The sequence below is a fragment of the Cavia porcellus genome, unplaced genomic scaffold (genome assembly GCF_034190915.1).
Source record: "Cavia porcellus strain 051 isolate PalLab524CR breed Dunkin Hartley unplaced genomic scaffold, mCavPor4.1 scaffold_1, whole genome shotgun sequence".
Taxonomy (NCBI): Eukaryota; Metazoa; Chordata; class Mammalia; order Rodentia; family Caviidae; genus Cavia; species Cavia porcellus.
The window spans coordinates 92,461,746-92,476,158 of record NW_026947484.1 but is presented as its reverse complement, the minus strand read 5'-3'; the positions used below and the strand labels follow the sequence as shown (position 1 = coordinate 92,476,158).

Genomic DNA, 14,413 nt, shown 5'->3' with positions numbered 1-14,413 from the left:
AGAGGTGCTTTCTGTCCTCCTACCCAGTCCAGCTCACAGTACTCACGTATTTCCCATTATTCTCATGGTCGCTCATCCTCAAGCCACTCCCTTCTTCAAGAATTAATAAAATCTGAGTTAAGTCCTGAGTTGAGGCCTTTGTTCCAATGAACTTTCTTCCAGGTCTGACTTAGGACTCCTTGAGTCCCGAAAACTATAAATGCATCTTAGTGTCTTTATTCTTACCATGAGTTGCACTAGAAGTGGTAGATTGGGATTAATTTATTGGAATTACAATAACTTTTATGTCGGATTACAAATGTAAACTTCTCAGACTGTGGCTAGGTCTGGAAAGGGCTCTCCATATGTATGGTGATCCAAACACTCTGGGAAGCTGAGGCAAAAGGATGACAAGTGCCAATCCGCACTACTTAGTAATTTAGCAAAACTGCCTCAAAATAAAAATTAAAAAGGGCTGGGGAATAACTGATTGTAAAGGTCCTAGGTTCTACCCCCAGTATAAGACAAAAAAAAAAAAAAAAAAGTAGTAATATCATCAGAAAGTACCACTGTTAGTAAAAAATTATTTGCTACAAAACTCAGCAGAAAACTAATGTGCTGTACATGACAGCTGGGAACTATGAGTTTAGCCTGTTCAATATAGGCAGTGACAGGGAATTAAGTCACTGGGGCTGTACAGAAGAACTCAATAACTAATTAAACATACAAAGATAATGACCATGCTCATTGTCCTATCAGCTTTTCCCATATCCCACTTTGCCAACAATCCTCATTGTTTTTTTCTCATTTGGAGTAATAATCTTTTGTTTTTTCTTTATATATTTTTCTTAAAATCTGAGGCTGGCCCTTCAGAAGAATTCAGTGTTTGTTAAGTGGCCACCCATATATTTCCAACCCTAGGACTCCGACTGTTTCAACAGAAGGGATTTCCCAAGATACTTTTCAGGTTGCTAAAAGACACCATGCTCTGTTAGAACTCTGTGTTACCCAAATATAAAGGGACAAGAGGCAATTTCAGAATTTAGCTCAGATACTTTCTCCTCCAGAAAGCTTCTACTGATAAAGACTGAGTCAGGCATCTCTCCTAGGTCTTCCATGGGAACCTTCCCAGGGCACAAAGTACTACTGTGTCCTGTGTCCTGTTAACTACTGATTTATGAATCTTTCCCTCCTCCACCCCAATCCAAACTAGAAGCTCCTCAAAGGCAGATGTGGGTCTTACTCATTGTTGTAATCCTAGTACCAAGCACAACACCTGATATGTGAAGGCATTTACAGATTTCCCAAGTGAATGAATGAAGGTAACTACACACCACATACACAAATCAAACTCCCACATAATTATTGCAGCAACTTATAGAATTTGATAAGAAACCAGATTCCCCTCAATTTCAGAATTTTCTCTTAACAACAAACCTGTGGTTTTTCTTTTTTTTTTTTTTTTTTTTTTTGAGTTTTTTTTTTTGAGTGTTTTTTTTGTTTTTTTTTTTTTTTTTTTTTTTTTTAATTTAAGAGGAAAAAGAGAAAAACACAAAACAAACCAAAGCGGCGTAAAGGTACACGCAATACAGAACTACAAAAAAAAAAAAAAAAAAAAAAAAAACATAACAGTAAGAAATCACCTGCTAGTAGATTACACACTATCTTCTTGAAAATAGTTCCTCAAATCACAGTATCAAAGAACACAAGGTGGACATTCAAACAGGGAGACTGCAAACAGCTGTGTTCAATGTTCCAAAAACATTGATAAAGTCAGCTATTTAACACCCCCAAACACACTTGCTGTTATATGCGTTAGAGCTCTTTTTCTTTTTTTTTTTTTTCCCTCTCTTTTTTACAACAAAATTTACACATCTTGGATTTTATTACTCCTTAGTGCTTATTACTTTCTTTGGGGGGGGGGGAAGAATACAATCAAATATGGCAAAACAAAGCTGTCAGTCAATATTTTTCAGGGAACAACTCCACTCAATGTCTGCAAAATGTTAAGAAATTAAGCTGTGTATAATGAAGTGTGTAAGTGGCAAACAACATTTAAATCTAAAACAGAGACAATTTCACCCAAGGCACTCAAGAGAAGGAGAGAAATCATTATAGGCAGAGTTCCTACAGAGACAACACAGCTACAGGAGTCCAACATTCAGCTCAGAGAGGGTTATTCTTTACATCAGGGATTCCACTGCATCTCAGCAGGAAAGCAGTTAGGGCTGCCCTTAGAGAAACAACCTCTAGGAATAGCCACTTCTTTCCCATTAGTACTGCTTGATACAGGTCTCTAATTTATCTCATTTTGTTGTCTAATTGCACCTCTGAGAACACAGCCAAAATAAAAAGGTTTCTGTATCGCATATGGTTAATTAAAAGAAAAAAAAAAAACAGTGGAACCGTAGTTCCTCTGTAGATTTGGAAACACTAAGCTGAAATATTTTTATGAGCTACAGACAAATTAATGGGAGAAAAGATCTGAGACTCTGAATCCAAAGAAATTACTTTTTTCAATTACCACAGAAATCCTATAAAGCATGGAAAAATGCTATGAACAAAAATGTTCATAGTCACCAATAAGACAAAACATATGGAATGAAACATATTTGTACTGCACTGAAATCTAAGTCTCCAATTTACTTAGGTAAAAATCTCAATTTCCCACAGGTAACCAGCACAGGTCAAGAGCAGCAGCAGGCAGCCCTGTCCTTGTGCACACAATGCCTGCCATCAGGAAGCTTCCTGCAGGTAGCCAGTGTGGGCTGAGGAAAGTAGCAGCCAGCCCTGCACCAGAGCACCCAATGGCCACCATCAGATACTCATAACCAGCACTGGCTAGGAAAGCCAGCAGCCATGCCTCGGGGAAATCATAACCAATGCAGGAAATGCCTGGGACCCCACAACCCACTTCTCTGGAAGAACCCAGAAAAATGTCAAGACAGACGGTAGCCATTCCAGGGGGAGAACCAGCAGTGTCTCCTGAGATCCACACCATGTTGGAGCCTAGGACTCTGGGAAGCCAAGCAAGCACCTCCCCTCCCTGGTAAGCGGAGGCAGGGTGGCAGACTGCAGCCCTTCCAGGGGGAGAATCAGCAGTGTCTCCTCTGATCCGCGCCATGTTGGAACTTAGGACTCTGGGAAGCCAAGCAAGCACCTCCCCTCCCTGGTAAGTGGCGGCAGTGTGGCCTACTATAGCCCTTCCAGGGGGAGAACCAGCAGTGTCTCCTGAGATCCACGGCATGTTGGAACTGAGGACGCTGTGAAAGCAAATGACCATCCTGCCTCCCTGCTAAGCAATAGTGAACCTACTGCTACATGGCCTAGAGGCAAATATCCCACTTCCCCTATCCTGCTTCTCACACCCCCCCGCCCCGCCCATTAGCAAATGGAAACCAGAAATCTGAGCATCTCCTGGGAGGTTGACCATAGTAAATAAGGGGGACTTCCTTCTACCATTTCTTTGAAGGCAAATATTTTTATTACTGTTTTGCTCTTTTCTGATTAATGGTGCTGCTCTATTCAATATTCTGTTTTGATAAGTCCTATAGTGTTCTACATTTCATCTCATTTAGATATATGTGACTGAAAGAACAACTATTATAAAGATAACAAAATATACTGTGATACCTATTACTGTTATCCCAGTAACCTGCTGTGAAGTTCTATACCAATTTCACTATACAATATTAGTTGGCTTTATTCTGACTTGTTCTGTTGTATACTTTCAAAATAAAATTTTAAAAAAAATGTCAAGACAAAGAAGCAAAAGGCAGTCTTTGATCTCCAACTCATGCAGAACAAGTCCATGTAAACACGTAAGAGATTTAAGTCACACATCTTACATTTCTGAAGTGATAGCAACTGAAGTTAAGAAACAACTTCATGAGACTGTAAATGAAATTAGATAAGAAATAGTATCTCAGGTAAAAGAAATGAAAAATATTATAAAAGAATTCCTCAGCATACCTAAATAAGACATAGATAAAACAATAAAAGACCACAGAAAAATGACAGAAACCTTGAATGAAAATGTAAGAAAGATTTCAAGTGCATGGAGAGATTCAAAGAGATATCCAGGAAATTAAAAACTCCATTGAAAATGGGGGGAAAAAAACTCTAGAAAGAAACTGAAGATAAACTTTCAGACGTTGAAGACAGAATCGCAGCTAGTGATCACAAAAGGAAAGACTCTTAAAAATCACAAGGAACCAGGAAATAACAATTTAAAGGCTGCAAGAAAAATAAATTTAAGAGTGATAGATGTCAACCAAAGAGCAAAGGTCAACACAAACCACCTAAAAAGACTATTTATAGAACAGCAGAAAACTTCTGAAGCATGTGGAAAGGACCAGAAAGTGAGAAATCCATATAGCCAGAATCAAAATAAATCCCAGATATATAATGATCAATATCCCAGAAATTCAGCACAAGAACAGAATATTAAAGACTATTAGAGAAAAGAAACACATTGCCTATAAAGGAAAACCCGTAAATACCATGGCAGACTCCTCAACACACGTCAAGTCAAGAAGAGCTTGGCATGAAGTGTTTCAAGACCTGAGAGAAAGCAACTTCCAACCAACACTGATATACCTTCAAAACTATGTTCCAAAATTAATGGAGAAATAAGCTACTTCCATGATAAAGAACAATTAAAGGAATTCATAAGCACCAAACCAACCCTACGAAGAGTGCTGAAGCATATTCTAGAGAGAGATAAAGATGACCACAGTTCTAGGAATGCAGGAGCGGGTGTTCACTGAGCAAGACAGGCGATTGAATGGAGAGAAAAAGGGAGGCAAGGGCAGAAGAACAGCACGACAAAGATGAGACAGTGCATAGCGATCATAACCATTAATGTAGATGGCCTCAATTCATCAATAAGAAGAACTCGGACAGAGTGGGTTGAGAGACAGGATCCATCAGTATGCTGTGTACAAAAAACACATTTGACTCTCAAAGAAATTCATGGACTGAAGGTCCAAAAGAGAAGACAATGCTCCAAGTGATAAAGACCCAGAAAGAAGCAGGGTTAGCTTGCCTATCAACCACACAATGGATAAGAAAGATACAGTATTTTTATACAATGGAAAGTTATTCAGCTATAAAGAATAATCCTGAGGCTTTCATAGATAAATGGATGTAATGTGAGAGCATGCTCATGGGTAAAATGTTTGGACTCACATGGTGAGCATCATGTTATTTTCCTAATATAAAAAACTAAAGGAGTTAGTGGGATCCAAAATGTACAATAGATATTGTGAAAGTGGAAAGGGAAGAAACATTTAAAGAGGGAAGGTGGTAGCCATTGTTAATCTCCTATTATCTTGTTTTGAAATCCTGTATCACGTGCATTGCCTTGTTTTGACTGGTTTTATTCTGTTCTGTTTTGTTTGATTTTATTATGTCTCTTGGTATGAGCAGCTATTTTGAAGATAACAAGATACATTATGGTAGCCATTGGTGACTTCCTGTTATCTTGTTTTGAAGTTCTGTGTCACTCTCACTATTTTGTTTTGATTGGCTTTGTTCTGTTTCATTTTGTTTGGTTTTATTCTCTTTAAAATAAAAAAAGAAATAAAATGTGAATTAATTTATAATGAATAAATAAATTAGTTTTTAAAAACTCAAATATGGGCAGATTCCTCAAATAAGCAGAAATTTATTTGATTATAGGAACATCTAGATTTTAAATATAAGCTTCAGAAACTTTCTACAAAGTAAGGAAAATAGGTATCATACTTTATTTTCAAACATCATAGGATATCTCTGGACATTTGCCTGAAGTAAAATATGTGCAGCATTCTCTTTTAAATTGTAAAATGGAAATAGGTTTCAGAGCAAAATAAGTCTGCAAAAGTGTAATTAGTTTCCCTGTGATAAACCGTATTCTGTGCTTCAAATCTGCTTTCTTTTTAGTTTGATTTAAGAAACAGAAAGTAAGTTAGTCTTGGCTACTGAGCAAGTCCTGGCGGTTGCTACAGCAGACTAATTTCTGACACTTGATACTTAGTTCCAATTCCATAAGTAACTGGTTAATATGTCATGACAGCAGCACACTAAAAATTTCCTTACATGAGATGAGGGAAAAGAAGCCCAAAGGATTAAGAGAAGACAAACAAGATTGGTTGTAGACAGATACTGTTTCAAATTAACAAACCCTTTGGGCTGTCCATAATCAGCAATGAGGAATTCCAATATTAGTATTTCAGCACCTGGAGGAGTTAAGTCAACTTATTCTGGGAATGTGTCTCGCTGTCTAGAGACTTACGTTCTGTACAAGCAGGATGAGGACAGTACTACTTTCAGAACAATGAGTATCAGTACCAGCTTTGGTTGAAGACAAGTGATTCATATAAACATCCAAAGATGAAATATAACAACCAATACATACTTCAGTCCAGTTGGGGAAAGTAGCTGGTGGGTATGAGGTGTATGTAATAGGCTGGCTTCCCAGGCTGCTAGTTAAGAGTCAGGACTCAAGCATAAAATTCCTCCACCATAAGTAAGTAGCCATCAGCAAGGCTAATCACAAGAATTTAGTAAAATGACTGACTAGATAATTACTATGTATAATCATGTCACCAGACTCCTCCTTACTGGTAACTCATTTGTTTTTCAGGGACTCAAATGTTCTTTTTTGTCTACATGTATGTTATTTCCTATCAGCTGAAAAAGTACAGCGGGAATGCCTTATGCTGTTCTGTATGGGAGATTCTGGTCAGAGCTCACAAGACCAGAAAGCCAGTAAAGCAGATATTTCTGCTGGGAAGAAAGTATTGGCTGTTGGACTCCAGACAACGTGTGTTATGGCCTGGCAGAGAGTTTGTCTGCACTTTGTTCATGTCCAGTGACTTTACTGAGACTGAGATTAAGGACACCAGAGTAATTAATTCTGTAGAAGAAATTTCAAAGCAGCTTAATGTTGAGGCAGTAACATTTGTTGGAGGCTTTTAGCCAAATCTATCTTGAGGATCAAGAGTAAAGAGCACAGCAGAGTCATTTAGAATGTTGTGAGCTTGGCCAGAAAGAAAGCTCCAATAAAGGTGTGGAGTGCAATGACAGAGCAAAGGAGAAATGACTGCAGTGAAGGACCAGGAGAATATAAAAGATGGCCTGAAGGCATCACAAGAAGCAGCCAGAATTCACCCTTTACAGCCTCCAAACTGAAAAGGTGAAAAACTTTGCTTTGAGATGAGAACCCCAGAGCACCATGTTCCAGAATGGTGGCATGGAGAATTCATTCCCCAGAATGGGATTCAGAGTGCCCTATGATCTAAGCAATTGAGCCCAACAGGCAAAAAGTCTACTTCCTTCTCATCTCCTTCTCTTTCTGTTTCCCTTCTGTCCCTATCTCTCTGTCTGTCTGCCTGTCTGAGTTTCTCTCTCTGTCTCTCTCTCTCTCTCCCTCCCTCCCTCCCTCTCTCTCTCTCTGTTTCTGTCTCTCTCTCTCTCTCTCTCTCTGCTTTTGCTTCTTCTGCTGCCATGAAACATTGTCCCTCTGCCATGTGTCACTCTGCCTTGAAGCCAGCCAATCACGAACTGAAACCTCTACGAACTGTGAGTTAAATAACCCTTTCCCCCTTTAAATCTGGGTGTCACATATTTTGTCTCAGCAGTGAGAGAAAAGTAATGCAAACATCATGGCAATAGAGAATGGTGGGACAAAGTTGCTCATCTCCTGGAAGTCAAGAGGAAGACAGTGAGGAAAAAAGCTAAAGACTTCCGGAAGAGGCAACAGACCAGCTGTAAGTCCTCAAGTCATATCCCCATTATATACCTTCTTTAGTTAGGTTTTCCTCACCTCCAAAATGCCACCAAATTATGATCTCATCAAGGAATTGGACACTGGATGAACTCAGAATCCACCAGCAGGCAACCAAGCTCTCAGAACAAGATTTCTGAGAGACATTTCAAATTCAAACCACAGCAAGACATAAAGAAATATCTGTGACTGAGATATCTGTGACAAAAGGAATATTATCAATGGACTTCATCAAGGTAGCTAAAAAAAGACAGGAAGAAAAATTTAGGAATTTACATATCACAATAACAGCAAAATTGAGGTATCCCACTGGAAATGATGTGGGCTAAGAAAGTATCAAGCCCCTAAAAATTTTCCAGTAGAGTCAAATTCAGAATATAGTGAAAATGCTTTGTTATAATCATGCACAGAAGTAATATTTTCAATAATGCTTAAATATGGTTTCCCAGTATTACAGGCTTAGAATATTCTCTTCTATTCAAATGTAAGATCTGTACTTTAGATCTACTGCTCCCCAGAAACTTAATAATAGAAATATTTCTTTGTACAATTCAATACATCCTCTCTTCATCATAAGCCTTAAAAACCATTTGCTATGAACAGACTCAAAGTGAAGCAAAAATATGGCTATTCCCAAAGAGAAATAAAATGAGGTATTATTCTACTCTGCCTTGCTGAGAACCTGCAACCTTCCAGGCAAGGTGCTAAAATTAGTTATGCTATTTTTAATCCTTAATAAAACATCTTCAAGTGGGTATTATTATTCTGACTTTCATTAAAAGTAAACAGAGGCACCAAGCAATAAATGGACTTTGCACAACTGTCAGTACTGGAGTTGGGTTTGGATGCAGGTTAAGACAGGCTCCAAAACTGTATTCTTTCTACTATGTTCCACTGCCTCTGGAAGGCACCATTCTGTCAGGAAAATACAGCAGAAAGGAATGTAAACTCCCCTCCCCAAACATTTGGGACACCATATTCTATACCTCTCCTTTTCCCCTTTACTTTCCAGCTCCCATAATCCCATTACCAGTTCGACATTATTCTCACCCTTACAGTACTGTTATGACATGCCACCTCCCTTGAGGTTTTATTCTCAGAACAGTACAAAGGGAAGACAGGATACCTCACACCTTCTGTTTTAAAATATACACTAAAAGTAGAGTACTTTTAAAAATAACATAACGCATTGTCAGACACCAACTGAGACTAGGAGCCCATTTCCTCTTTTCATGGCAGATAATTTTATGTCAAAGGGAGGACTGTGTTGCAGACTTACCCTTTCCATCTCCTTAAAGTCATCATCTAGCTTGGTTCCTTCAGCTCCTCCAACCTTCTCGCTCACTTTCTGTAGAAAATAACCACAAAAGAGAATTACTAAAAATAGTAATTCTTTTATAAAGAATATATTATAAATATGTATTAAAAGTTGTGATCACTTTCATACAACCACTTACAAGCACTCTCTGACTCGGTCTTTCATAGTAGAACTGGCTCAGAGGAGTCAAATGACTTTCCAAAGGTTAAATACCTCCTAGGTATATGAATTTAGACTTCTTGTGACTTCAGCCCTGGAGCTCTTTCTCCTACTTGAACCATTATATTGCTACTTAATCACTAGAATTTTTCTTTTTAAAGTTCATAGGAAGAAGACAGTCATACAACTCTTTTTTTTTTCTGATAATAGATCTAAAATACTACCTAGGTAGAAAATTGCTATTTCTCCTATGTATTCTTCAATGGGCTATTGATCAGATAACCACAAGCATGTATCAAACTATTAACATGAAAGAAATGAAGTCAGCCCAATTTACCTTTAGATAAAAAAGGTTTGATTAGTCTTACAGAGCGCCCTAATGCTGTCTGCATCCTTATGTATATTAAACACACCCTATGTAAAAATATTGATGGGATTTCCTTTCTATTCTATTATGCCATATTGTCACAGAGTTTATGAATTAACATGCAAATTATCATTTTTAGCATGTAAAATTCATGTTAATAAAAACTGAAAATCCTATTCTTTTCTAAAATAAAAATTCAAATTACAGATAATAAAAACAAGATAAAATAAGAGTATTATGAACATAGTAATATTGAATGTTAGTTAAATGACTCATCTCCCTTAAAATAAACTAACTACAAAGACCAATAGATGTTTTTTCCAAGGACATGATATATTACATAAAGTTATCACACACAAACAGTAAAGTATAACTTCTGGCATCTTTCAATAGCCTTGGAATTGAGTCTTTGTAGGGGACCCCACCATGGTCATCTTGTAACAGTCTCAGCAGCAACCTGAATTGTTCATAGGGTATGCTTCCTTCCCTTCTCTTTTTAAAGGGCCAGATCCTGGGCATGCAAGCTCCGATAGCCCCTTGTTGGAGCTTAAGGAATATTTCTTACTCTCTCTTTCTAACCATCCTGCATTGCTGATTTCTATCATCAAGGAAATCTTCAGAACAGACTAATCTTAGAAAGGCTGAAGACTTGGAATCCTTCACCACTCCAGCTCTGCATATGAGGTGCTATTATTAGTAGTAAGAAAAGGAATATAATACAGGAACAGAGCATGGAAGATTGATTCCTCCACTCTCTGATAGATTCATGTAGCTGTTATGAAAATTACACTGCATAATAAGTTTAAGAACTTGTATCTGAACCCACAGGCATGCATCAAATCCTAGTTCCCTCCTCTTACCAAGTGTATGTATCTGCTTATAGTATTAAGATTTCTCTCATCAGTTTATTTAACTGTCATTTCATACTTTGAGAGGAAGCTAGCAATTTTCCCTAAAATAATATAATCTTAGAGAGATAAAGGTCAAAAATTCAAACTGAAAGGTTTAGTGTCTTTAATTTGTATTACTGACACAGATGTGTTCCTTGAAAAGTATGTAGAACAGATATTATTACTCTACTGCAGATCAAGAAACTGAGGGCTGCACAAATTAAATTATCAATGGCAGGCCGTTTGAGCTAGGAAGAGGTAGAATCAGACTTGAATGAAGGTTTTCCCCTTCAATCCTTGGGCTTTAGGTCCACATTCCAGTTTTAAGAGCTGTCCATGGTGCTACATTTCTCTGCCTGGTACCCATCTGATTCAGAAGACTGGACGAGGATTCACTAACTTGACCCTATCTTTAATATCAGTCTTCTCACTTCACCTGAGTGATGCTATCAAAGGCTCATCAATCTGCACGGATTCAAGTTTTGCCTGACAATAATGCTACCTAATGTAAGCCTATCTAGATCAGCAACTAGCTTCTTTGACCATCTTAAAGGATTTTTACCAAACCTAAAATGATAGAGAAAAACAAGAGAAGTTCTAAACTAGTATTCAGTTTAGAGCCCCTCAAAGATGTATACCTTCATATGATACTAAATAATAGATGTAGCTTCTTTTGTAAAATGGACACACAAAAAAACACGTAGTGGCAAAACACTCCCATTTATGTAGAATTAGAGAATCTTGGTAATCTTAGGATATTCACACTTTCAGCAACTCTAAAAATAATGACACCATCCAAATTACAAGGGCTTACATTACATTTCCTATATTATATTGCTCAACTGAGAGTGGTTTTAATTCTTCCCCCATTTTCTGCATTGATCAACAGTTCAGCACCACAGTAGCTGGCTCACTATATCAAGTACAATACTGAGTTAATACTGTCCATTAGTAATTTAAAACTAGCACTGCAAACTCACAATAATGCCAGTTCATCAGTCATTTACTTTATAATACACCACACAGTAAATTCAATGGATGCAAAACTGATGGGAAGGTAAGAGGAGAGACAGAGCAAGAAGAAGAAGGCAGAGCAATACAAGACAGGGAGCAAGAGAGACAGTTTCTTTTTTTCTACAAAAACTGCCACTTAAATTGTTCTAAGAGAAAGTTCACCAAACACAGTGAATGATGGTAGGCACTAGATACTGATACTTGCCTGATTGGTTAGTTGATATAAAAGTTTCTCATCTAATTATATTCCTCAGGGGGGACATGTATAACTCAAAATGACACCTACATTATTTTTCTAAGTCACAAAGGATCTAAATATACCAAGGCACTGAATTAAAACACTGGGCTAACTAACAACTGACTCACTGCTTGGAGGTATGGCAAACATCATCTGTTCTTTCAATAAATGTTACTAAAACTTCCTTTGTTTTATGTATAAGAAGCAAAGTGAAGAATACTTACAGAGCCCATCTGGCCAATAACAAAGACATTTGTTTTCTTTACCTGGTATCATTTAAAATTTTGTGTTATTATTTTCAGTAAGATTGTTTCTAACACAAAGATTTCACAATATTGAATATTTTCTGAGGCTGTTTAATATTATTTGACTGATTGCTATTTGAGAAATTAATAAACTGCTTAAATAAAATTTTAGGAAATATCTGAATTCAACAGAACAGTGAAAGTGGGCCAATGCTTGATTCTCTACCATCTACAAACCAAGAACAACTCCTGAAAATAATTCTACAATCCTTTCTAGAAACCTAAAAACACTGAGCGTTCAAGACCTTCGATGGGACCTTTTTGGTACAAGCTTGTAGAGAGCTTGTACTTCTGATCTGATCTTTAATTTCCCATTCATTCTGTATTCCAGTCAAACCAGAGATCTTATCTTACTCTAGTTCTTCATTAGATTCTCATGAGAAAGATTTAAAAGCCTGTCAGACTAGACTGCAATGTACTTTTGACAACACTATCACAAGATAAATGAGAGAAAGATGCCATAAAATGGGGCAAATAAAACTAATCACCTAGGGACAGTTTTCAAAAAGGCACAAATTCCAAAACAGAAAATAATGCAATAGGCTCAATTTTAAATTAAGTCTTCATTTTGAGTCTTTACCAGTGATTGTTTCACGCTGTTTTCTTCTATACCACATAAGAAAAATGACAAAGGGAACAGCAGCAAGAGTCATTTTAAATAAATAGCTGCTCTCAGCCCAAAAGATTCTGCTTTCCAGAAATAACTACCCTCAAGTTATCTGTCATCTCCAAGCAAAAGACACTTTATTTTCCAGGTGCAGTCTTGATTCTTCCCAGTATTGCATTGCAAGTACTAAACTCTTAACTATTGTTATCCCCAATGAATTCTTCTTAAGATCCACAACTTCATTGAAATTCAATAGACATAATACAAATACTATTCATACACTCCCTACCTGGAAAATTATTTATCTCCTAACTCACCTATTTTTTGCTCAATTTTATCTGCTATTATTACAGACAGGTTTCCTTACCATCTATAAAATGTGCTGGGTTTATTTCTTCTATTTTATCCCTGAATCTATTTCCTTTTTTCACCCTCCAAGTCACTAAGTATATTAAATGCTCATTCAGATTCACCTCCTCTACCATCTGTGATTACACAGCCTCGCTGAAGTTATCATCCTTAGAACTTTTAATTAGAGTCATCATTTCTTGGACTTCCTGGAACTATTTAATGAGAAAAATTGCTGAGGATGTTGCTCAAATCACTTGTAAAATGCTAAAGGTAGGAATCATATTTTCATGCATTTTTATTTGAATACATCTGACACCTCAGTACCAAATACAATGACTGTGTAGCACAGAAAATTATCACAGTAAGTTATTCTTAAACCAAAACATTAAATTAAAAGAAGACACATGACAATGAGTAAGCAACTGGTTCTGTGTCCACTTTATGAGTGTACGTTCTCCTCTAAAATTAGCATCCTTCTCCATCAGAACACCATAAAATTAGGATATTCAAGTATCATGTATGATATTTTATTTATAGCCAAGACCAATTCTATCTTCATTGCAATAATCCTACATTCATCCATTATATTGCTTTTAGTACAATTACAATTCAATTAGTACATTATTCCTACTAATTTCAGTGCTACTTAAATATAGGATATGTGTTTTAGCTTATTTATATATATTTATATACATATGTTGGTATATCTGTGTGAATTTATATAATCATACAATTATGATAGAAAATATATCTTTCCAAAATGCCTTTTTAAAAAGCATTAATTTTATAAAGTATTATAATACATGTTCATTCATATTAAAACAGAATTCCTTTAATACTCAAATTAAGTATAGCTTGTTTTTTAAGACCAGAAATAAGAACACATATATTATGCCGCTAATCTGCAGCACAACATATATATTTAGTTACAAAGAAATTTCACTGACAATTCAGTAAATGAAAGTCACAGAAAGTTTTTAACAATTGAGTCAAGACATAATTTTCAGTCTCAACAATGTTACCTAGTAGCTGTATAAAACAAAATACATGAACTCAGTGTCTTGATTTCTTAAACAAAGAAGTAAAAATAACTTCATTTAATACTGGATATTTTTGAGAATTATGCAAAGAATATATGTGTAAGAGAAAATACATTAGTAAAGATCATTATTAAATGATTATTGTGTGAACTGTTCCTCTCTCTCCTCCCCATCTACCCACCTCTCTCCCTCCCTGCTGGAGAAGGAACACAGGATCTCATGTGTATTAAGCAAGTGCTGTACCACTAAACTACATCCCCAAATCAGGGGTTATTGTGTTTTGATTAAATCATCTTATTCACATGAAAGCTGCATTAAATTCATCTTACATTTAGCAAAAAATAACTAAAATATATGGTTAAAGAGTGACATTA

At 36.5% G+C, this 14,413-nt stretch overlaps 1 protein-coding gene across 2 annotated transcripts in view; it reads right to left on the bottom strand.

Moving 5' to 3' along the window:
• The window catches only part of Sh3gl2 (SH3 domain containing GRB2 like 2, endophilin A1), a 196,036-nt gene that overhangs the window by 40,697 nt on the left and 140,926 nt on the right, over positions 1-14,413 (bottom strand). For both annotated transcript variants that reach the window (XM_063251652.1, XM_063251657.1), the window contains exon 2: positions 9,030-9,098. In XM_063251652.1, coding sequence (XP_063107722.1) covers positions 9,030-9,098 — 69 coding nt within the window. The remainder of the gene's footprint in view (positions 1-9,029; positions 9,099-14,413) is intronic.